Here is a 24,914-nt window from a genome sequence, read left to right on the forward strand (position 1 = left end):
TACATTATTAACGGTGAATGATATTAGACTTATGTATGATGGGACTGTGGGCTTGAATCCTAATGTTTAAATATTATCTATCTCAAACTTTGGGCATAGACTTGAGCAGAATAATTGATATAAAGTAGAAATATTTGGTGGAGCACATAGACACAAATTATTCACACTACATGAATTTCACTTTTACAAATTTTTGTTTTGCAAAATCTACTCCATGGTACAACAAACTCATCTACGAGGAGGCAAAATGAAGAATGAATAATGCATGTCAATGGACAACATTAACTACACTCTACTCAATGACAAAGAAGACATCTTAGCAACCAACGATGAATATATTTCTTAAGAGTTCCAAAGAGAACACATAGGAATTAATCAACCTAATCCTACTTTTTTGGCCTCGCCGCTACACAAAGATTGTCCTATTTTATATACATACCGCAAAGTTCTTGGGCACACCAATCACTGTCATTATCAATGATCACAATATTGATTCTATTACAAAAAGGGTTGCCCATCAGTAGACTTGTTTTGAATTATAGTGAAGTGTTTGTTCAACATTTTGAAATGAAAAGGCCTAGATGATTGGAGGATAAGAAAGAGGATGATTAAGTGTACATATCATTGAAGTTACCAATACAAGATTTTGTATGTTTTTTGACTTGTGATAGTTGTAAAAAGGATATCTCAACGATTAAAGCAAATGCATTCGATGTAATTGATCTCTTAAGTTAACGGTATCTATGTATTATAAATAACTCTGTATTATAATTTTTTTTTTTCTACAACTTAACAATTTAAATTAACTTGCATTCATTCTTATTGACTTTCCTACATTTCAAAATCAATCTATTTATATTATAATTAATTAGTATCAAAAAATGCACTTTCACTTTTGTACGTACCCTCCAATATATCATTCAAAGTATTTTTTACTATCACCATAAACATTGCACCTCTTTTTTAGTGTAAGTGCTAATGATTTTAAATTCTATAATAAAACTTTAAATTTTTTCCATTTTGACATTTCAAATTTTTAAATACTTTATTAAAATCCTCCATTTCATTTCATATTTTGGGTGACATACCTTTTGAAAAGGCAAACAAGTGGCACATCCCCGCCACGTGGAGCAGCAGAAAATGGTAATGGTCACATTTCCAAAAGTAGAAATAGAATTTGGCTCCTGTGACTACTTTTTGGAGTCCCTCCACACCCATCGTAATGGCCTCCGACGTCCAAAATAATTGAGAAATGAGACCTTTACTAGGTACATTTTGTCGCTTATCCATTAATTTTCGATACAAACTCGCCCTGGCGGATATCCCGAGCAGAGCCTCCCCTCGTAAGAAAAACTGTCTTATGTTTCTCACTTCCATTTCCCCTAGGTTATATATTGCACGTCGAGAATGTAATATCTGTTTTGATTAACTGTGTTTTCGTGCGGTGACATTAGAGAAGATTGCACAGGGAGAACTACATGGCTTCAATGGCAGTTTCATACACACCTATTTCCTTCCCACTTCAGCAAAGCGGCAGAAAGCTTTTACCTTCATTTTCCCACTCAACGAGGATTCTTCTCTCTTCTTCCTCACTTCTCCGCTCACAATCCCCACTAAGTGCGTCTTTTCTATCCTATTTCTACATTTTTTATTTTCCCGTTTATGTAATTAGTCTCATAAACCAGGTATTCATGGTCAAAGTTGAGTATCTTTGCATTTAATAGGTAAATGAGTAAGGTAAGAGTAAAAAGACGGTCAATATTTTTTGATTTGTCAGATTTCCCTTTCGAACTACATTTGGCTTGGTACAGGGGGTTATCTTTTTTGTCAAATTTACCTGGCCTCGTCTATCGAGAGTAAGTTACATCCAGTATTTTGGATGTATAATGAGGTGTTTACCTAATTTCAAATACTATATTACGTCTTCTTGGGGATTTGAGCCTATTACTTGTTTGCTATTTAATTTGTCTTATGCCAAGCAGCACAAAAATAAATAAATAAGTAAATCCTATAACTTGTGAGGTAAATCTCTTTTCAAATGAGAAGGGGAAGTTCTCTTATAACTAGAACTAGTCCTAGACCATGGAATCTGGAGAAAATCTACAAGTATTCACACTGTGCACAATAATTCTTTCGGTATTTTTAAGCAAAATGAAACAAACTAAAGTAAATCTACCCTATCTTTTTGGCCTTGATAATGAGCACAAGATCGAAATCAACTCTTCTATCATGGACGAGATTTTATATTTTATGACACTAAATTGCATGAATCAATAACTAATGTAAACACAACACTGATTTGTGTGATTGGCTAAAAGCAGCAAGTCAATATATACAAAGATCTGCAAAATAAACTATCCAATGTCAACATAATATTTCATAATGAAATAACCTAAGCTAAGTACAAAGCTGCAACCTAGATGAACAATAACACCAATGCAAAGCCTGGCACTATTCTTCACATCACTTCATTAATAAAGTCTAAAACACAGTGATTATAAACACATACAACACAAATTCGACATAATTTGAATAATTTCAGTAGCCTAAGTGTAGCATCAACTATCATTATGTAAATCTTGTGCATATAACACTTATTTATAAATTTTAAAAATGATATTTTTAGGTTTAGGTTAAACATGAAATGATTTCAAAAATCAATTCTTTAAAGTTAGCTAACTAAAATAGTTGAAAATACTGAAAAATAGAGTACTGTAAAGCAATGACTATAGATAAAGCGTCTAGAATTAAGATAACTTAAAATAAGAATTCTACAAAATCTGCTCCAAAAATAGATCAATTGCTCTAAATATAGAATTAGCTAAAATAAGCTAGTTTGGGAGGTCCTTTTATCTACTCATCCATAGCTGAAAATCATTTTTAAATCTTTGGAAAACCTATGAAAATCAATTCCTTATCTCCTCTCACCAAACCTTGCATTTGAAAACTCCTTGCAAAAATTATAAGATGATGGCCTTCCCATATGACATGCAACCGTAACCCCTAAAAACTCCAACAAGAAGCCCTATAGTTTAACTACTTGAGCTCATCCCATTGTCGAATCAATCAATGTTATGTCTTGGTCATTTCATGAATCAGAAATCATGATCACATGCCACCTTGTTGGACATCTATTTCTTTGTATTTCTCATATCAATGACTGCACATTGTACAGTCCTTTTAAGGGGTTAAAAATATTAGTGGTATATCACAATTCTCAAAGTAACCACTACATTGGAATACAAAAATATAGGGATTGACACCTCAAGTATTATTTTTAGTGGATGGTAGATTTGCATTGGAAAGGGATCTTTATGAGTGGTATATTGTCATGAGAAGATGTAACCAGTTTAAACATGAGAGTGAATACAAGTGAGTAGAATTCTTGGAATAATCACGCTATTGGGGTGGGAAACAGGGGAATTAACACTGCGAGTCATTTTGATACTCCTAGCTTCTTAGTGCATGTCAGATGTGATTTGCTTTTAGAGGCATCTATATTGCTGACATATTGTTGTGGGAAGTTACATCCAGTTAAAACAAACCAGTAGTTGGTACACTTATCATAGTAACATACTGTGATGGTTCAGAAAGGTAGGAGTTTGCACCTCAAGTCTTTTGTACACCTGTACATCTCAGATTTCAGTGAAATGAGTCTTTATTGGAGTTAAGATAGCACGAGTTTTCAGGTAAACATGGTATATGAATATGGCACTTTGAGGTATGTCATAGTTCATGTCAGACATGGTTTGTTCAAGAGGATGTATATTAGTGGGATATTGTTATAACTTATGGGAAGATGCAACCAACCAGTTGAATTGTAGGAATGATAGTAAAATTGAAAAGTTCTCAAAGTCACCTCACTACTCGGGTGGAAAATATAGGAAGTAGCATCTCAAGTCTTTTGGGTGCTTCATGTGGCTGTAAACTGATTTAGCAAATCAATAGATCTGTGGATTTGTGTAGGATTCCTTGAGGATTGTGTTAGCTTCTATTTTACAGGATGAAAGATTGTTATTAGCAGCATATCTAATGATATCATTATGGTCTAATTTGATTTCCACATCTTTGCTGTTTGTTGGGTCCATAAATTGCTGGATGCAGATTCATTAGATGATACTTATTAAGGATAACTCATAATTACTTTTGGCCTTGACTTTCTTCTGTATTATAATTTTATACATGTGTGATTATTCAATAGCCATGTTAGCTACATGGCATCACATTGCTCATTTATCCTTGTGTGACCTCACTGTGTAGCTGTGAACTTAAGGATCTCTCTCTCTCTCTCTCTCTCTCTCTCTCTCTCTCTCTCTCTCTCTCTCTCTCTCTCTCTCCCCCCACTACCACAAATGATTGGGATCTTCTGTAATGACATTTTCAAATTACAGTGAGAATCAGATAAAGTTTGTGTATTTGTCCATTTGGAACTTGGAAGCGATCATGTAGTATCTTTTTTGTGTGCTAAGCATCGGGCTATCATTATTAAGATCAATATGATGTAACAGATATGCAAAGCAAGATTTTGGTGCATAACTATGAAATCCGTGAGCTTGGAATTGGAGCAAAAGGACTTGGAAGCTCATTTCTGCTGCAGCAATCCCCAGGGTATGTATTTTAACCATATTTGCTTCATGGATTTTTGTTGGTTTCTACGAGAGACGTAGTGAAAGCTGTACTACTATGTGTTCATGGGGGTTTTGGGATGATAAATGATACAAAAACATTTTTAATCATAACATTTAGTCATTTGTTTCAATTTCATAAAGCACAGATTCATTCCCTGCCTGATGGTACCTTTATTCTTCTTGGACACCAAAAGCCTTAAACTAGACACGGAATGCACTGGATATTGCCCCTTAAAGATAAAAGGAAGGTGCAGCTTGGCAGTTCTCCTGTGATCCAAAGACATGGACGAGGAGAAATGTGCCTGCTAATGAGTAAAATGCAATATGTGAGCTTACAAGGAATTTTCATCATGTGACATCTTTTCACTGGAAGTGACCACTTGTTGACATGAGAACACTGTGAACTCTTTCTTGGGCTCCTTATATATGCTCCTTTCAGCATATTTGAGCACAAAAATGTCTTTAACTTCCGTTTTTTGCATAATTGGATCACTTTCATCCCATTTATCCCTGACTATTTTTCCTTCTTGTCACTTTGCAAAATTTTTGGTGAGAGCTCATTGTCCTTTGTCATAGGTGTTCAATTTGTTAGGGAAAATTGATTTGAAGGATGCTTTTATTTCATACGAATAATCTCAATAAAATTCCATCTTCCATTCCTATTAGTTGATGGTAACCTTTCCATTCTGGGTATTCTAGCACATTTATGTATTCTTCCTGCTCTCCCAAATTAGGATGCTTGTGTCAGCAAATAAAGTAGTCTCTCCTTCTTGTTTGTCCAAAGGAATCTCAATTCCTTATATCTGAATAGACAAGGTTATGTAGTAACCATTTTTGAGGGTTTCTGTTTCTGTGGTTATCTTTTTCAATTTATTTTATTCTTCATATCTTTTTACCAACGATGAAGGTTTTTAGCCCGTTGGTTAACTAGATCCAGAAAAGTGAAGTGAGGGAAAGAGGTATATAAAGACTAAGGATAAAGAACATAAATTCTTTATTGGTGACTATCTCCTATTGAAGACAATTCAAGTTTATGCTGTAAAAGTTGTTTAAATTTTAACTTTTTTATAATCCATTCTTTCAGCTTTTATTTGTATGTAATGATCCTCTTTGTGTTGTTTTTTGGTAAATGTCTATAGAAAGTCTTCTGTGACATGTTCGCTTTTCTTTAAAGGTACTCATTTTAGATGTCTTTTGACCTTTCATCAAACTGCCTCTGCTTCCGTCTTGATATCACACTTGCCTAAACTTGTTTTGAGAAAAAATAGCATGATTGATAGAAATGTCATTGCATCCAAATAATATGATTCCCACAGCATTCCACCAATAGAATTTACATTGTGTTCTACTGACAATTCTCATCATGGTTTAAATTTTGTTTTAGGGAAAAGAAGGCTTTCCAATCTCCTTGAAGCCTTTTTAAATTGTGGGCCTTCAATATCGCCCATCTGTAAATTATATGCCAAAATAAATTGAAACTTCATTTCTTTCTATGGTGGACTGTTGTGGGGCAGGAGGGGTTCAAACCCTTTGTGTGGTGATCCTATGTGAATTATATGTCCAAATAACTGCTATTGCAATCTAGGTTCTTTGTACCATAAAACGGGGGCCTAGCTTGAGTTTATTTTGTCTTAAGGACAAGAGTATCACCTTTTTCCTCAGCATGCCATCTTTTCAATTGAAAGAAACTATGAATTTTTTTATTTTCCTATACTTCACAGCTTATAGCAAACTTGCATGAAGTCATGTTGCATATAGCAGTGAATTAACTGCAAATGTTGGATTTGAAAGACTATTAATCCTCACTCTATTCATTCTTCCGGTAATAGTTCAAGTAGTTTGGATGGAAACAGATGGACTTTCTGTCCTTTATTATGGTTTCTGTATAGCTCAATCTAGGCCTTCTGTTTTCATTTTGGTTCTGACATTGTCATGTATATTATATCTGTATGCTATTGACTTCTACACAATTGCAATACTATGGTCTATAGAAAGGGAGAGGTATAGCCAAAGGGAGACTTTGCTAGTTCAAATCCAATCTGGCTCAATCCATACTGGAATATTGTATATTGTACGTGATGTAAAAATGCCTCTTGTGATCTACCAATAAGAAATTAGGCATTTGAAATTATGTTATATTCATTCATGTTCTATTTTAGACGGTCATCTTTACAAAATGAAGACCGGTGATTAGGAGCACACTTTAAACAAGATCCCATAACTTGCTCACTAGCTTTATTATCATTTAATAACACCTAGAACCTCAAGTTTTTACTATCAGGCTTTGATGGCAATTTTTGTAATATTTATATATTAATATAGGGCGCTATCCCCATAAACGATAGCACTTACCATTAAAAACAAAACAAAACACCTAGAACCTCACTTTTAATATGGTGGAATGGGCAACGATTGTAAAGGGGGCTTTGAAATTGACAAGGATTTCGTAGAGGGTACATAGCATAATTTGTAGGATAGTATTATTTCCAATAGTGTATATGTTTTTGTCATCCCCCTCCTAAAAAGGTTGGCTCCGAGTTCACTCATTGAATAAAGGTGTTTTTTTAAATACCACACCAATACATTATTTAATTAATATTTAAACATGATATATAACTAATAAAATAATAAATATAAAATAAAATAAAATATGAAATATAAATATTAAATTAAAATGTCAAAATTCAAACCAAAAAAAAAGGTGATATTTAGCTTGGTGCCAAAAAGGGAATTCAATTTCAAACAAGTTGGCCTATCTTTTGTTGATTTCAAATATGTATATATGGGGTACTCAAGGCTTATCTTAAAGTGGGGAGTTGAGCTTCTTGCTCCTCACATAAAGGGTATCTTCAATAGGGTCATTCGAGATGGTTTTCCAGCAGATTGGACAACTAGCGTGGTTATCCCTCTCTTTAAGAGTGGGGATATCAACAACCCATCTAACTACCGCACTATTATTGTCAACCCCCTTCTAGGCAAACTTTTTGGGAGCTTGGTGGAGCGTAGAATCAGCAGTTGGGCAGAAGCGGAAGGAAAAAGGGCCAAAGGTCAAGCCGGTTTCAGACCTAGACACTCCACCATTGTCATTGCATCACTCTTCGGTTTGATAGAGAAAATATGGGACAATCAAGGGGAAGAAGCATATTGCTGTTTTGTGGACTTTAAGAAAGCATTTGACACAGTGCCTAGAGACAAACTTTGGAATAGAATGGAAGATTTGGGTGTACCTAACATATATAGAGCGGCAGTCCATAGACTATATGAGAAAGTTAGAGCTAAAATCAGAACTAGTGAAGGAATGTCTAAGTGTTTTGGTAGTGACATTGGCGTTAAGCAGGGGTGCCCTCTATCTCCGACTTTGTTTGGTTTATACATTGATAAATTAGAAACATGGTTAAACATGTCGGAGGGTGAAGGTGTTCATGTTGCAGGCTATGTGGTGAAATTACTTTTATATGCGGATGATCTTATCCTAATATCTAAAACGGCTCATGGTTTGAGAAATCACTTAAGAGCTCTAGAGCACTTTTGCTAGGAGGTAGGGATGGAGGTGAACATTACCAAAACCAAGATCATGATTTTCTCTTTAAAGAGGAAAGATAAGCAAATTACCTTTCTTTTTGAAGGTCGTCTGTTGGAAATTGTGAAAGAATACAAATATCTTGGCATTGAATTCCAAAGTAAACTTAGTTGGGAAACTTGTAGAGCGAAAAGGATACAGGGGGGATGGAAAGCATCATATTTACTTCAAAATAGGTGCAGAAAAGTTGAGTTGTGGGATTGGAAAACCAAGAAAACTCTTTTTGGTTTGCTGGTCACACCATTTGTTCTCTATGGATGCGAGGTTTGGGGAGGCAGCATGTCAAATTGTGGATGGAGACATTTAGAAAGAATTCAAAAACACCTGATCACAAGCAATCTCAAAGTTAAAACATCAGTGCCTTATGAAATCCTTTTAGTAGAAGCAGGTACTTTTCCGTTGGAGGCATCAGCTATAATCCGGTTAATAAGTTATCTAAATAAGGTTGAAAACATGAATAACCAACGGTGGCCCAAGATTGTGATGGAAGAGGGTCTTAATTGTAGGAAGAAAACTTGGATGAAACAAAACAAAAAGTGGTTGAACAAATGGAACATCAAGCTGCACGAGTGTCCTAATAGTAATGGGGAAATAAAGAAGTTCGTCATTGAAAAGTTTCAAACTGCCATGTGGACTAATCACATTGGTCGTAAAAAGGCGTATTACATCAAAGAGTTTAACCCAACTGGAGAACATGGTGAGAAAGCATATTTAGGGACAATTATTAAAGGGAAGGCAAAGCTATTACTTGCTCAATTAAGGACCGGTTCACATCATCTCAGATGTGAAATAGGTAGGTGGCAAAGACCCAAAGAGGTTTGGGAGGAGAGAACTTGCTTGTTTTGCAAGGCGGATGCTATAGAGACTGAACGCCACTTTCTCATTGAGTACACTGCTTACGATGATATTTGTGCTCAATGTGAGTTTATCTTGAAAGCCGACAACATGTATCATTTATTTGATGAGGACAAGATCAACCAAACTGCTAGCTATTTGGTCAAGATTCATAGCAGGAGATCAGACATGGAAAGGAATTCAAAGGGTCTAGTGCTGTGATTTTCTTGGTCCCATAGGCTGACCAGTCTCATGGACGTCACTTTAATCATTTATTCATTCATTCATTATCTTGGGGTATGTAGGAAGTTTGGATACTTTTACCAATTCGGTTACACTTTCAGGAGAAAAACCTTCTTTAGTGTGAGGAGGTTGGACGAAACCCTAACTTGCCTTCATTTACCATTTCCATTCTGCAATGCCCTAGTTTAATCTACTCATATCCTATGCAGGGCTGAAGCAAATTGTAAACAACGTTGAATCAAGGACACAAGCGACGTCCTAGGATTGAATCATTTGTGAGAAGACTTTGTAGATTTGAGCATCTTGTTGGGAAACAAACTCAGATTGAGCAATCCATCACCCAACATTGGTGTCCTTGCCCTTAGATCGCCAATTTGGAGCCATTCTTAATCACAAGAAGGTTGGCAAATCAATTTCCATCACCAGTCTAGAGGTCATGATAGGAATAAATGTAGATTAGATTTAGTAAGGAGACAAGAAACCCTAGGCATTGGTCCAATTTCCAACTTGGTTTCTAGGCAAAGGGCAAACTAAGTTTTAAGGTCAAGCAAGACCAATAACAAACATCACACACCCAAATTCGGGTTTGTTTGGCCTAACGACAACAAACAGTTTTGACTGGATCAACAATAAACTCCAAATTAAGACTCTCCACTTGAAGCATGAAACCCTCAAGCTGCAACGCCAAAAAGTATTAAGGATTAAACCTTTGTTAGGGTCCCCAAGAAAAGTGGTGAAGGTTTGACAAATTTTGTGCTGCCATTCCAATTCCCATTTAGGGAATATGTAACAACAAAACTTGTAAGGGCCTATTGGTTTTAGAATTTATATATAGTTACCTATGATTGTTATCTCTTTGGTTAAACAATTGTTGTTTCATTAATAGTTCAATGGTTTGAAAATTGTTTAGTCAATCCACCAAACCCTAGGACTATAACAATGGTATCAAGCAAAGTGACCACTATGCCAACAGCCTGGAATAATGTTGAATAGCACCCATTGACGTTAAGAGGGGTGTTTTCGTCTCACTAGAGTGCTTGGAGGTGGGCTTCCTTGTGGACATGTGGTTGTTTTGTAGTTTTGAGTCAATCTACATTGACCCATATTTCATAAGTGGTGCTTCACAAGAACACTTCTCTCATGAGCATGAATTGTGGTTGCTTTGTAGTTTTGAGTCAGTCTACATTGACCCATATTTCATAAGTGGTGCTTCACAAGAACACTTCTACTTCTTAAGTTTTAGATTTGTTTACATGGAGTTGATTAGTTGAATGGAAGATCTTATTGTTGGTTAATGGTGAAACCTATATGTTCATTCCATTTGGAATTTGTTGATTGCAAATTGCAGTGCTTGGTTAGTCTAAACTCATATTGAAAGCTTAACTTCAATTGCTTTATGCTCATTGTTCACGGCGTTGATGTGAATAAGTGATTTGAAAATCTTTTGTATACCCCTTGAAGATTGCATCATCTTTGTGTAGTTGTTTCCTCATGGCGAAACAAAGCTTGTTTTGGTTTCACTAAGTCAGCAATCATTTCTTGCATTGTTAGGTTTTAGATTAGATTCTTTATCCCTTTCTTTTTGATCTTTGTTTGGTAGAAGTTAAGTTAGTTCAAGTTCCAGCTAAGCGTAAGTCCCTTTGTGAGAACAACAAAATCACATCATTCACTAAGTCTATCCCACATAAAGTTGCATTGTTCGCATTGTAAACCTTGGGGTTGCTTTATTTGATCACATTGTTTAGCATTTGAGGTTTCCTTGTTCAAGAGAGGATAGAATACTTAGTATTTTATTCTGTGTTCGAGGTGTCATAAAAAACACATCAAAAATACCCTAATAACATTGGACACTAATCATAATACAATGAATACTCATATACAATGCTGATTTGTACATGCATGCTAATGGTGTGATTTCTTTTGTCAGTTGACTCCATGCAATCGTCGAAGTATGAAAAAGTTGGATGGATATAGTGTATATATCATTCTTAATCCCCATCATAATAATACATCCACATGCTAACAGTTATTGCCATAGTAAATATATATAGTCATGGGATGTTTCATATACGTATATCCATAATTAATTCTATATAGTTGCATGGGAATGCATGTTAGTATTATAATACCCTTGATCAATAATGATCAATGCATCGATATTGACATTTATTCACAGCTACATCCACAATTATAAACTATGCCATTCCATTTTACCATAGACAAGGGTAGCATTATACAACTACTAGTTAATCTTTTTTATTAGGGTTGAATAATCAGAAATCTTCCTCAAAGTTCACTCACAAAGAATCCCAACCAATAATTTATAAGACATTTCATAGCATAAAGGGAAGAGGAATTTTGTAAAATGTTTTAGTTGCACGTGCCCTTGTAGACATGTCTGCAAAATGTGGAAACATAGACAAGGCTCAAGAACTGTTGGCTATTATGCTTCAAAGAAAAGTTGTGGATTATGCACAATATGGATTTGTTGAAAAAGGCTTAAAAACCTTACAAGCAAAAGCTATTGGTGGTAAATGGCAGATTCCACAATCCATGCTGGTATATAACACATGTTATAATCCTTTTCTTATCTATAACTCATTTTTTGCGTATAACACTTACATGCTTTTTTAACGAAATTCAGGGTGTTGTTCTTATAATATCTGTAGGGATCCAAATCAAAGAGTAACTCTTGATTTGATTTGCTTATGAAAGAAGAATATGGACATATTTGGGATGGCCATAAAACTCATTATACAGAAACAGAAGTGAAGCATACAGCCAAGATTGGCAAAAAATAAAACTATACAACTGATCTTCACATTGATATAAAGTTATGACAGTCACGATAAACTTCTTTTCATATAGTACACACCATACACAGTCAACAGTGTCATATGCTCAAATTATACAAGATACAAGATGTTGATCTGAGGTTTTAAATTCTCTAAATAATGAATATCTCCTACAGTATGTAGAGTCATATGTGTACTGTCTTATGAAAATGACTGGAAATTTAAATAAATTGATAAATACATATATACAGATGTCTATTTGTATATATAATCCTATCTATAAATACCCATCTATGTACTAGTAACTAGTTTACCCAATGCCCTCTATGACTGGAATTCTCACAGCCCTGTATAAGTATGCAAAAGCTAAAACTGCATTAAATTTAGACTAAATTTATAGTTTACCAGCAACTGACATAAGGAGTTTTCTACTTGAATAAGACATCTGAACTGTTTGACAAAGTAAACATTTTCATGAACAATGATAAACAATAATTCCAGATTTCAAATCGCTCTAGATTTGGAAAAGAGTGAGGACAAAAATCTAAACATAAGAATAAGAAAATCCAACAAAAGCTTAAGTTGATATGGCCCTAGTGGCCATGAATGAAATGTGAAAGATCATAATTTTATATTACAGCTGAGTAATCAAAGATAGGGTATATTTATATACAGATTGACTCCACGCGCCTCCATGGAACCTCAAAGAAAAGTTTAGTTACGAAGATAACAAGTTTGGGCATAGAAAAAGGATATAGACAACTTGCCGATCCACTCTCAGGTCATGGTATTAGGCTCCATGTTTGTGCGTCACCTATAATCATCTTTGTTTAAGACTGAAATATCCCTCAAGTCCCATTTTTGCTGCTGTTGATATTACCTTACTATCTACATCAGTATTACAGTTGGCCTGTTTGGGGCAAGTCCACCTGTTCTTCTAGATAATTGAGATGTGGCCAATTTGGCTTGAGCTATTTGGAGAGATGATATCAGTGTATTGATAGTGCTGACTGCAATAGACCTGAGTCCAAGACTTCTTGACCTGTTGATATGGCCATTCTTGGTTTTTCTTAAACTACCTTACCTGAGTAGCACCTTAGTGGGGCAAGCCAGAGAGAGGAGAGAAAATACATGTACAATAAACTGAGCAGCCTGAGAAGGCAGATGGGGAAAAGGATGAACTGGCTGCTAATAGAGAAGTCACTAGTAATGAGGGTGGTGTTGATGGAGACGTTTTTGATTATAAGGGGTTTGATTGCTCTATAAACTATGACTTTGACTTTGATGAGAGCAGTCAAGGACACACAATTGATCTTATCTTGACCAAAGAAATGCCGTGTTGTAACTTCAGAAGATGGATTGAGTTTCATGTCCATTTTGATGAATTGTTTTTAGGGGCTTAACAAGACTTGAAGGATGCTGATATGCTGGCCTGGCAAGATCAGACAAGTAGGTGGTGAGGTTGAGGTCGTGTATAAGTTTGCTTAGGAGATTGAGAGGAACATTTTCAAGATGATTATGACGTAGAATAGTGTGAGATAATGGAATTTGTCCATTGAAGGTCGAATTGCTTGACCAACACTAAAATCATTTCTTCCTTCCATTTGTCTCATTATTGTTAGGTTATATTTTCTGCCCACATGGAGGCAGCATTATTAAATCATAATGAAGATCCTTGATCATAAAGCCGCTAAGAACAAGTTAGAGAAAGAACAATGGTCCAAGCTGGAGTTGCTGATTGAAAACAAACATTGGCAATCAGAACAAGTGGTGTTTAAGAAGAAGGAACAACTCGAGGCTACCTTTCAGCAATTACATACAGAAAATCAGACTTTATTGGAGAGGATACAGTCTCGACAAAATGTGAAAAATGGAAGGAAAAGAGTAATTTCTAATTGTCATTCTAATATGGACACAGTAGGATACCACAACTAGGAAGGTTAGTCATGGTCTGTGCTTGTGGTTGGCACTTACAGGTGATGAATATTTGTCCAACAAAAATGGCTCCTTGTGTTGACTATATGTTTACAATTGGACACTTTTGAGCTATCTTTCTTCATTATTCTACCTATTTGCATTGTTCTTGGTCATTCTCCCTTGTTATATTGCTATCTGTTTGTAGAGAATTGCACTTTGCATTATTTGTAAATACAAATATCAAGATCTTATTCCTATCTATGAGTTGTTCTGCTTCTATTGAGGAATATATATTCAGTCTGGTTTGATTGTGTATATTGTTTTCATTTCCTATCCGGCAAACGTGATTTCAGATGCTTTGGAAATAAGTTTCTTTTAGATTCAACATTTACGGATGACTAATGTTTTATCAAGACCTAGCAGTCAAAACGAGACAAATGTTTGCATGTCTGATCTGTTATGTGTTGTACGTGTGATTGAAGAATCCATTGATTATGTACACTGGAAACATTCATCTGTGAGGGTCTTTTGAACATGGATGAAGCTGAATTTAGCAATTTATTTATTGGCCTTATATCCTGACAAGATCTTTTGTTAGAACTTAGGGCACATTTTGATGATCAGGGATTGTTGCAAGGAGCTATGGCATACAGTAAGGTTGTAAGCTACAGATTTCCTTGGGAAGAAAAGTGCAAATGTATTAGAATATTTAATTATTATTTAATTAGTATTTTAATGGTCATTAGTGTAATTTTGCTTTATTTAGTTTTCTATTTTTGGCTTCTATTTGTAGAAGCAGTTGTTTCTTTTTAGAAACATCACCGCTTGTAATCGCCTATTTAAACGGCTCTATAATTGAATAAAGTTATCCAATTGTTTATTCAATTAATTTTTCATGGTATCAGAGCGGGTCGATGGGATTTTATAGGATTTGGAGAATTTTTTAATAAAAATTCCAAGCCTTCCTATCTGGATATAATTTCTAGAATTTTTTTTAAAGTGATTTTTTTTTATAAAAAAAATCAGATTGTTGTTTGTAGGCAAATTGTGGGCTTTTGGAAATTTTCACGCTCCTTTTTGGGAAAAATTCTAAATTGCTCTTTTCAGTTTGTGGGCGAAATTTTTTTAGGTCGAGGGTTACTGGTCGTATTTTTGCAGGGTTCAGCTAGGGTTTTTTGCGGGTCTGACACAGAGTATGTGCTAGGCTTTTTTTTTACTGGGTGAAGTTTTTGCTGGAGGGTTCACACAGATTTTTTTGGGCTCCTGCCATTTTTCTTGGCACGTCAAGGATTTTTCAACCCTGTATCCTCCATTTAGTTCATGATTTTTCACCTCCCGGCGCGATTTTTCTTAGTTTTTCATGACCTGCGGAGTTTTTTGGAGCTGATCGGCGTTTTTTTTTGGTGGTTTTTTGAAGTTGAGTGCGATTGTTTGTATAGAATTTTCGCGATTTATTTTTTGCGGGTTTCATACCTCGCGATTTCTACAATTTCCGCGACGGTTTATTCGCGATTTCCGGTGCTTGTGAAGACTTTTCGCGTTTTTTTATGAGGCGCGGTTTTCATTTCGCGATTTTCGTGGATTTGCAATGTTTTTCACAATGAGATTTTCTCGGCAGAGTCGGGATTTTTGCGATTTTTGCAGGTCTTCCTATTCACGATTTTTGTTTGACGGATATTTTCGCGATTTTTCTGCAATTTCATAGTTTTTTTTCTCCGCGATTTGCCACGAGGGTTTTCCATGTGCGATTTTTCATGCTTGCGACGAGAGTGATTTTCTCTGGAATTTGTGGGCATTTCTTATTGATCTGTCAAACCTCCTGCGACTAGGATTTTCAGCAAAACTATTTGGGTGTTTCTGGAAAAAAAATTGCTTATGGTTTTTATAATTTTTATCTATAAAAAAAATTGTTTGCTGGGTTTTAATAGTTTTTTCCACAATTTTTTTTTTTTGGTTTTACTGTTCTTTACAAAAACGATGATTTGTAAATCCAGCTTTTAGGGTTTTCACGATTTTTTCCTAAAAAATTGTCTATGGGTTTTTTGTTTTTACTCCACAAAAATCATGGATAGGTTTTCTGTTTTTTCGCCAGAAAAAATCATGGGAGGGTTTTGCTTGATTTTTCCTCAAAAATCAGGTTTTTATCTCGCGATGTCTGGAATTTTGCCATGTGATGTCTGGTGTTTTACCGCGTGATGTCTGATGTTTTACCACGTGATGTCTGGTGTTTTACCACGTGATGTTTTGGGTCTTGCTGCGTGATGTTTTAGGGTTTTGTTCGATTTTTTCCTCAAAAATCGTTTTAGGGTTTTTTGGTCCTGTTTAGGGCTTTTACCATTTTTTTCCATAAAAAATGATGATTTGTATCTTCAGTTTTGGAGGGTTTGCCGATTCTTCCTCAAAATTGTGGTTTTAGGTTTCAGTTTGGTTACCCAACATCAGGTTGGACGGATTTTGGTATTCTTGGTCATTTACATTTTGCAAATCCTGGGAGGGTCTCCGCCGCAGCAGAGTGTTCTTTGCGTTTGTGATCAAAAGACCTGCAGCGTTTTCTGTAGGGTAGTTCGTTGTTAGAATGACCATTAAGGGAGGGTATTAGAATATTTAATTATTATTCAATTAGTACTTTAATGGTCATTAGTGTAATTTTTGCTAATTTAGTTTTCTATTTTTGGCTTCTATTTTTAGAAGCAGTTGTTTCTTTTTAGAAACATCACCGCTTGTAATTGCCTATTTAAACAGCTCTATAACTGAATAAAGTTATCCAATTGTTTATTCAATTAATTTTTCAAAATGCACTTCCCATGCAGATAGTTGCCCATAAGTGGGGATCTGGTAATGGATGTTAAAACTAGAATTAACTGTTTCCTGCAAGCATGTAGAGCCTTTCTCTAGGGGGCGAAGGCTCAGGAGCTACCATTCTAGCTTTAATAGGATAGGGTCTTTTATGTAATTTTGATGCTTCGCCAATGTACCTTTCATGCTTTCTAGTGTATTATACATCACATCTTTTTTTTTTAAAGAAAATATTGAACACTGCATCCTTTTTATCTACTAGAGTCATTGCCTCACATTTCTTATTCCTGTTCTACGTAGTTGTTGTGCAATTATATTAGCAGTTTGTTTATGCTTTGTACATCTTCAAAAAGAATGCTTTATCTATTAAAAAAAGCTTGCAAGTGGTTTTTGCTCTGCTCTTTTCCTTGGCATGCTACTGGATTAGTTTCATGTAGTCGCTTTTATATTGATTAATTTCTTCTGCTTTTTGCTTTGTTTTCTAGGACATGTCTGCCTTAAATATTCTGAAACCTATGCTGGCATTGTGAATTGCATTTACCTATTTATCTGTTTGCTATAGTACTTTTGATATAATAATAGTTTTTCATTGTCAATTAAACTTAAAAATTATAGCTTTGATTGGGATACCAGTCACAAACATGCAACTTATCTTCACCATTTTGTTAGATTCTTTAATAATCCTATTTGTACTCTAATCCCCTGGAATGTACTCAGATAGTCCATTATATACTGTTCCTTCACATAACCATCTGCTCTGTATTTGTAACTAGTAAAAGCTCATTATTGTTGTTCTATCTGTTAGAAATTTTCCTGATTCTATCTCTAGAACATTGTAATAGATAATCTTTTGGTTCTGGAAGTAATAATGATTAGCGACTTTTACTACTTATAAAATGTTGCTAGAGTAAATTCTTTTCTCTCTACCCTAGACTGTCACTGGAGATAATAAACCAAAACAATTTTATATCATTCCACTTTAGTAGAGGGAGGGAGGATGAGAGATTCCGTTTGCATGATTGATAAACAATCATTAATTCCTCGATATTTTAGCATTCTCATAATTTTTATATAAGGAGGATTTGTTAGGAAAAGAAAATTTGTTCTTGTCACCTTGTGGATTCTTGTTTTTTTAATCTTTGCTGCTCCAAAATTTGGTGATCTTATAGATTATCAAACTAGACTGAAAGCATTGGCAGCCATGGCAGGAGGCAAGTATGCAAAGCTGAAATAAATGCTGCTGGGGATGCTCCTAGTGCAGCTTCTGGGGAGTTAAGTCAATTTGAGAAGGTTGTGGAGTTGTTAACTACTCTTTTTCCTGTATGGGTAAGCATTTGAAGTTTCCTGACTTGTTGCTATATTGCTTCAAGTACCTTTTATTCCGTTCTTCCCTTTTTGGATAATAATGAAGACATTGCCCATGAGTAGAACTTTCTAAATGCTGTCAGTTTGGCAATATGAAATGCCAGTAATCTTTTGACCTGTAGGCCTGTTATGATTATGAGAAATCTTTCAAATTCAACATTGATACTTTCCCATGGTGTCTTGTTTTCAGGTGATAATTGGCACAATAATTGGCATATACAAACCTTCAGCAGTAATTTCATACTTTACTCTTATGATGTCAAAAATTTCTAGTGTTTTCATGTTGAATCATTTTGTTTCATTGTTTCTTTTTTTTTGAATTCATGGTGGTTATTTAGTTTTGAAGAAATTATTGCTGCTATCATATTAAGATATTAATAATATTAAATTGGTTAGATATGCATGTTGACCTATCTTACCATTGCCTGGATAAGAATTTTTTTTTAAAGTCCTTTTATCTACATGCAGGTTACATGGCTACAGACAGATTTGTTCACTGTGGGTCTAGGGTTTCTCATGCTTTCAATGGGGTTGACATTAACATTTGAAGATTTCAGGAGATGCATGAGAAACCCGTGGACGGTTTGATACCATCTTATTTTATGATTTTACTTTTGGAAAATTGGGAATTCCTGTTTTAGGTAGTTACTATAGTTTTGGCAACTTGTAATAATTATGGACTGCTAAGCTGAATATATCAATCTATTGTGTAGGTTGGTGTGGGATTTATAGCACAATACTTTATAAAACCACTTCTAGGATTCATGATTGCTTCGGTAAGCTCTATTCAAATTTGTCAAATATGGACCTAAATTTAACTATAATGGTATTACAATGTCAGTTGAATACATGAATCAACCTCAGTGTTTGTAAATGATAAAGCTGTATATTCTGTTCTTTCCATACTAACAGGAACAACTAGTCTTTCCCATTCAAATGCAGCATGTTTTACTAAAGACATCCCTATGTAGAATTATCTGTTGGCTCATCAAGAATATTTATGTATCAAATAAATATTATTCTCACTTATGCTAGCATTCAATGCATGCATAACAGAGCCTGAAACTTTCTGCTCCTCTTGCAACTGGCCTTATTTTGGTGTCCTGTTGCCCTGGAGGTCAAGCGTCAAATGTTGCAACATACATATCTAAGGGAAATGTAGCACTTTCAGTGCTCATGACAACGTAAGTTTTTTCATATCTCCACTACACTGTTGTCCTTCGGTAAAACCATTTTTAAAAGTTCTATTAGATATTAGTTCCCTTATGCTGATAGATGAGAAATGAATCTATTCTAAATCAAGTTTTGTTAAATTACATGTCGAATGATATGGGTTCTATTCTCCTTTTGATAAATATATGCATATGTTCATATACAAGTATGTGAATGTCTTTAGCAATGTTTATGATTATGGGGTGTAGTCTTCAAATCTTTTATAAGATTTTTTTTTGGGGATCATTACTAATTACACAATAGTGTCTAGCTTGTCTGACTTTTGCCATTGTTACTTTATTCAACTAATGATTGGCTATTATTAGCAATTTGACGATGAATCCCCATGTTTGGATCTTGGTAATTTCTAAGACTGTATTGCCAAAATCAAATTCTTTTTAACCAAATTCTAATATGGGGGCTATCAAAAGGTTCGTTCTATATATTAAAGATTTAAGATATTTGATGATGACTTAAATGTAAAAAGAATAACAAAAGGCCCTTTTATAGTGTTTCTAATTGAAATATATCACTCCTTAGTTTAGTAATCTGTCAAAATGACCCAGGATTTTTGGTAGTACAACTGAATATTTCTGTCTGCTGAAAGATGCCAACTGAGATATTGGCACAATCTGATTTGTTGTTTCAATCAAGTTCTTTGACCAGCGAAAAATGTTTGGTTTTCAATGCATTGTTTTGTGCTTTTTAGATTTTTTGAGGTTTATGCTTGAAACTTTGATAATGTAGAAATGAATACAAGTGCAAATTCATAAAGAATAATTGACTAAAATTAAGTTGCAAACTTCTGATTTTATTTAACAGCAATGAACAAATGGAAATAAATTATTTTTTTTCAACAATCAAAGCCAATAATGGCCTACCGGGCATCTAGCGCTAGAATTGAAGGAGAATTATTGGCCTGAATAGGTAGAAAGAATGATAGAAGCCCTTCCAACTGCAACTAATAACTCCAATGAGCCTTATTCACCTCCAGATAATTACCAAAAACAGATCTATGAAGAAATCTCAGGTTCAGTGCAATTTCTAGAATCTTGCCAGGCAAGATCTCTAGGAATAACCAATTTTCCTCATTGTTTTGCTCACATAGCTCCAGAATGATGTAATATCACCAAACAAACCTTTGATATCTTCTTATTAACTGCTGACAATAATTTTTGAACAAAAACCCAGCTGCAAACCCCTCTATTTATTTTTATTGAAACCCTAGGCAAGCTGAAATGGTACGGCTAGCTGGGAACTGTACGATTGGCTCCAAAATGGCACAATTTTCAATGAAATCTCTTATTCCTGCTCAGATCTGAAAATCAGACCCTAATGATGCTGTATTACTCCAATTAGCTCTTGAATTTGGTTTTAATAACCTGATAAGAGCTTCCTTTGTTGAACAAATTGCTGATTGGTGCAAGGGATTTCGTCCTAACACCCTGGAATGGAGGTTTTCGTCCCCAAACTTGCTCCAAAATTCTGCCCAAGTGCTGTAGACCTGTTGAAGATGAAGAATTCTCCAAAATTCACCACAACCTAATGCCAAAATGAGCCTCCAAAATGTCTTTTTAACATGCCTCAAACCCTAATTCGAATTTGGGCTTAGGGTTGTACTTTTGGCATCATAAACCATGTTAAAATGTTTCTTTTTAAAAAAGAAAAACTTCCCCTAAGTGGTTTGACCCATTGAGGGTCTAATTCCTCATTAAAAGTGGCCATATTATTAAGTTATAACTTCTAGGAAAATGTGCCAAGGGGCCACTTTATTATAATATAAAGTGATTATATTATTTCACTTTATTATTATTTATTTAATCCAACTTAAGAAATATTAAATATTTCCCAAATAATTCAAAAACTGCTCATCTGGACTTTGAATCGAATTTTGACCGAAGCCACCTGTCCATGGATGAACTCTGAGTGTTGCAGGCTAATTAGCAGTGATCCCCCCTAAAACTAGGAATCCTCTTAGAAAGTAGGAAACTGTCTCCAAACATCTGGGAATGCTCAAAAGTGAACCAGCTCTGCTTCGTGGCCCTCCGGGTGGTCAACTAGTCAACTAGTAGTCTTCCCTAAAAAATAGGACCCCTCCCTAAAATTTAGGATATGGTCTCAAATGATCCCAAATGGTTCCTAGACACCCTGTAACCAACTCTTAGTCATTCTCTAAAAATAAGGATCCCTCCTAAAAACTAGGAACAGTCGTTTGAATGTCTGAATTGGCTCACAAAGCCCTCTGCAAGGCTCCATGACTCTTGAATGGGTTCCCTCTTCACTCCATTGGCCTACGGGAACCAAATGATAGGCCAATCCTTGCTCAATTGCATGTCACCTAGGAAGGGGACATTACATCTGCATATAAAGACGTTGGATCAGGATCATACTCTCAGATTTATAGCAGTGTAGGAAAATGGCCAATAACTTCATCCTGATTGTATGGACATCCTCCCTCCAATTTGTTTTAGGCCATACATGGCAGTGGAGGGGATTGATGTTTCTTTTATAGTTCTCATCATTTTGATTTTAATTATGTACTTGCTTTTGTCTCTTGGAAGTTATATGCTCATGTTTTAATACTGGCTAAACGTTTAATATTTAATATGACATTTATGGCATATTGATGTTTGTTTGAAAATAATATTGATTGTAGTTTTTATTTCATTTCGGATACTTTTCTATTAAATTTAAGTAATTTAAATGAATATTTTAGTTTGCTTCTCAATTGCCAATTATTTTCTGAAACTTTCCTGAGCTGTAAATTTAGGGGACTTTTGCTGAGTTTTTTTGTCATTATTTTGGTTAACTTTTTTGGTGGGGACAAGAATAGAAATGAACAAAAGTTGGTGTAAGTTCTTTTGTATCTTCATAATCTAATGGAAGTGGGGTTTGTGTTGATTTAGAATGTGCAAGCGTAATATAGATTTGCTTAGGAAGGTTGGTTCAAGAGGCTTCCAAAATGTTAAAGAATGTGCTTGGCAGTTTTTCCATAAAATATCAATAAACTAGCTGCATATGATAAGAGTTAGAAACAAGCAGGCAGCTCGAAGTATTTCTTATAAGTAATTGCAACTGTAGCACAGAAGAACCTATATTAAGGAGTCCTCCTACCTATACATTTTTTTTTGATAAGTCAAAATGAGGCAGGCTTTTGGGACCCCGTTGTCTATCCAAAAGCCAGCTTTATATAGTGCATTTCAAGAATTGAAGTGTCCTCTGGTCCTATGTGTTATTTAGAGTGTGAAAAATCATTTAGCTTAGGAAGGTTGGTGCAAGAAGCCTTGTGTGTATTAAAGGACATGCCTGATAATGTTTGTATAAAACATCAATAAACTAGCAGTACATCATAAAGAATTAGGAACAAATAGGCTGCTTGTAAAATGCCTTATCAGCATCTGCAGATGTAACACAGAGTTACTCATTATTAAGGAGTCCTAGCCATACGTCATTTTTTTGATAAGTCAAATGCAAGTCTATTAGGGCCCCTGCCACCTATCCATGAACTGAAGCAGGATAACTATACACTCACCCTTTGTTCTCTGCCTGCTTGACAAAACTGAGAAGAAACCAGCATTATTCTGAACAGGTTGCATAAGTTGAACTACATTAAAGTTTAAACAGACTTACATATTCCTATGTATGCATCAATTTTCTGAAACTGAAGTGGAAGAGACAAAACTAATAAAGACAATATTGTTATTATATACTGAAAGCATGGTATGTCTAAGAAAAACACTAAAGCACACCCTAAGAAACATCAGTAGGGAAGTTGAGGATACATGAGAAGTAAGTTAAGGCCACCAAATTGCTAGATTACACATTGAACTGGGGAGCATTGACAACATAAATGGAAGTGGATGGTGAACTTGGTGTAAGTTTGCAGAAATGAACTATGCTGATGGTTGTGCCGAGTTACGAATTTGTGGAGGCGTATCAATTGTTGCTTGGTTTTCCAACATAAGTCTTTAGTTTCTCAGGATACATTTCATGTAAACAAGAATTGTAAAAGATTTGTATAATGGTTGATGCTTTGTCAGTTCTTGCAACTTTTCTCACCTGCTAATCGTGCTTCGCCAAATGAGAATATATTAAGATATCATCCAAAATGCCTCAAGAAGAGAAACTTCTCCAGTTGCTTGTTGAGGAGACTGTTAATAAAACACATGAATGAAAGTGGTATTCCTTCGCTTAAACATTGCCTCTACAAATTTGTAGTGCATTTATTGCAAAATGCAGTTTTTATAACTGCCTTGGAAATATTTGGTCAAGGTTTGTTCGAGTGAATAACTTGGCACCGGTGCTATTACTCATTTGATCAAAGAAAGTAGTATTCCTTAGTTTGAACATTGCCACTAGAAATTTGTAGTGCATTCATTGCATCATGCAATTTTAGTACTTGTTTTGGTAGTATTTTGCTCCAAATATGCTTGAGTGAATAATTGCTACAAGTAAACCTGGAACACAAATAAAAGGAATCGAATCATTATTTCAAATGCTATTCTATATCTAATTGTAAACCTTTGATTAAGCTATAAGAGATTATGCGTAAAAGATGAAAGACAATACGAATCCGTCACCAAGAAGTCTCTTGTTGCACCTCAAGGGTGGATGTGCTCAAGATGAATTGGTGTTTGAGATAGGATGTAAGGTTAATGATATCAAATTTTCACAATCCATAATGCTCTTCATTATTGTTTCTGGATTCAATTGTGTTGGAGCTGTTCTATAATGTTTCGGGTCACACTCTGTGATCTCAATGCTCTTCATCATTAATTTTGGATTCTATTGTGTTGGACTTTTCATATAATGTTTCGGATCATACTCTGTGATACATCATTAGGATAATTGAGAGCTAGAGGAGAAGAAATGGTTTGTTATAGAATAAGATAAGGTAAAAAGAGGGGGAGTGTAAATGTTGCACATGGTTTGAGGAGAAAGTCAATAATTTGCAAAATAAATTAAGAGCCAAAAAATGTAGTAGAATTATTGAATCAAATACCTACTTTATGATTTTTGGTTGAGGTTGGTTTGAGCTGCAAGAGGCTTGAAATTTTACCTTGAATACTATAGCGATATAATCACACATCGCCCCATTGCAAATGGGGACACCTCACATTTTGCTTTTCTGCTCGGGGTTTCTAGTTAGGTGTCAGTCCTTAGTCTTTAGCCTTTTGATGAGAGGAGTTGAGGTCAGGTTGCTAGGAGATGTCGAAGTGGCAAAGTTGCAAATGTTGTTAGGAAGCAAGTTGTCAAGTTGCAAGGAAAGAGGTTAAATTACTAGGGTTTGTCATGGTCAGTGTGTCTATATGAGGTCAAGTAACCCAACAATCATTGAAAGCTTAACAGGCAAGATTGTCTAGGTGAGCATGTCATTTGACATTTTGTTCAAAGGAGGCTAGATGTTGCGCCCTGGGAAGTGGGACCTCAGGCTTACAAAATTGCCTTCCAATGATGAAATACATCCAAATAGTGAAGAACGAAGGCAATGGACTCATGGAAGTTTGAAGAAGAAAAAATTGACTAAGTCAAAATTTTTCTTAA

General features: G+C 35.1%; 1 protein-coding gene across 1 annotated transcript in view; it reads left to right on the forward strand.

The window, feature by feature from the left end:
- Positions 1-1,349: 1,349 nt before the first annotated feature.
- Positions 1,350-24,914, forward strand: part of LOC131042139 (probable sodium/metabolite cotransporter BASS2, chloroplastic) — an 80,073-nt gene continuing 56,508 nt past the window's right edge. The window contains exons 1-7 of the mRNA XM_057975458.1: positions 1,350-1,617; positions 4,509-4,608; positions 17,993-18,119; positions 18,349-18,390; positions 18,627-18,740; positions 18,872-18,934; positions 19,215-19,342. Of these exons, the coding sequence (XP_057831441.1) occupies positions 1,479-1,617; positions 4,509-4,608; positions 17,993-18,119; positions 18,349-18,390; positions 18,627-18,740; positions 18,872-18,934; positions 19,215-19,342 (713 nt within the window). The 5' untranslated portion in view covers positions 1,350-1,478. The remainder of the gene's footprint in view (positions 1,618-4,508; positions 4,609-17,992; positions 18,120-18,348; positions 18,391-18,626; positions 18,741-18,871; positions 18,935-19,214; positions 19,343-24,914) is intronic.

This window comes from Cryptomeria japonica, chromosome 9, assembly GCF_030272615.1.
Source record: "Cryptomeria japonica chromosome 9, Sugi_1.0, whole genome shotgun sequence".
In the NCBI taxonomy this organism is placed as follows: Eukaryota; Viridiplantae; Streptophyta; class Pinopsida; order Cupressales; family Cupressaceae; genus Cryptomeria; species Cryptomeria japonica.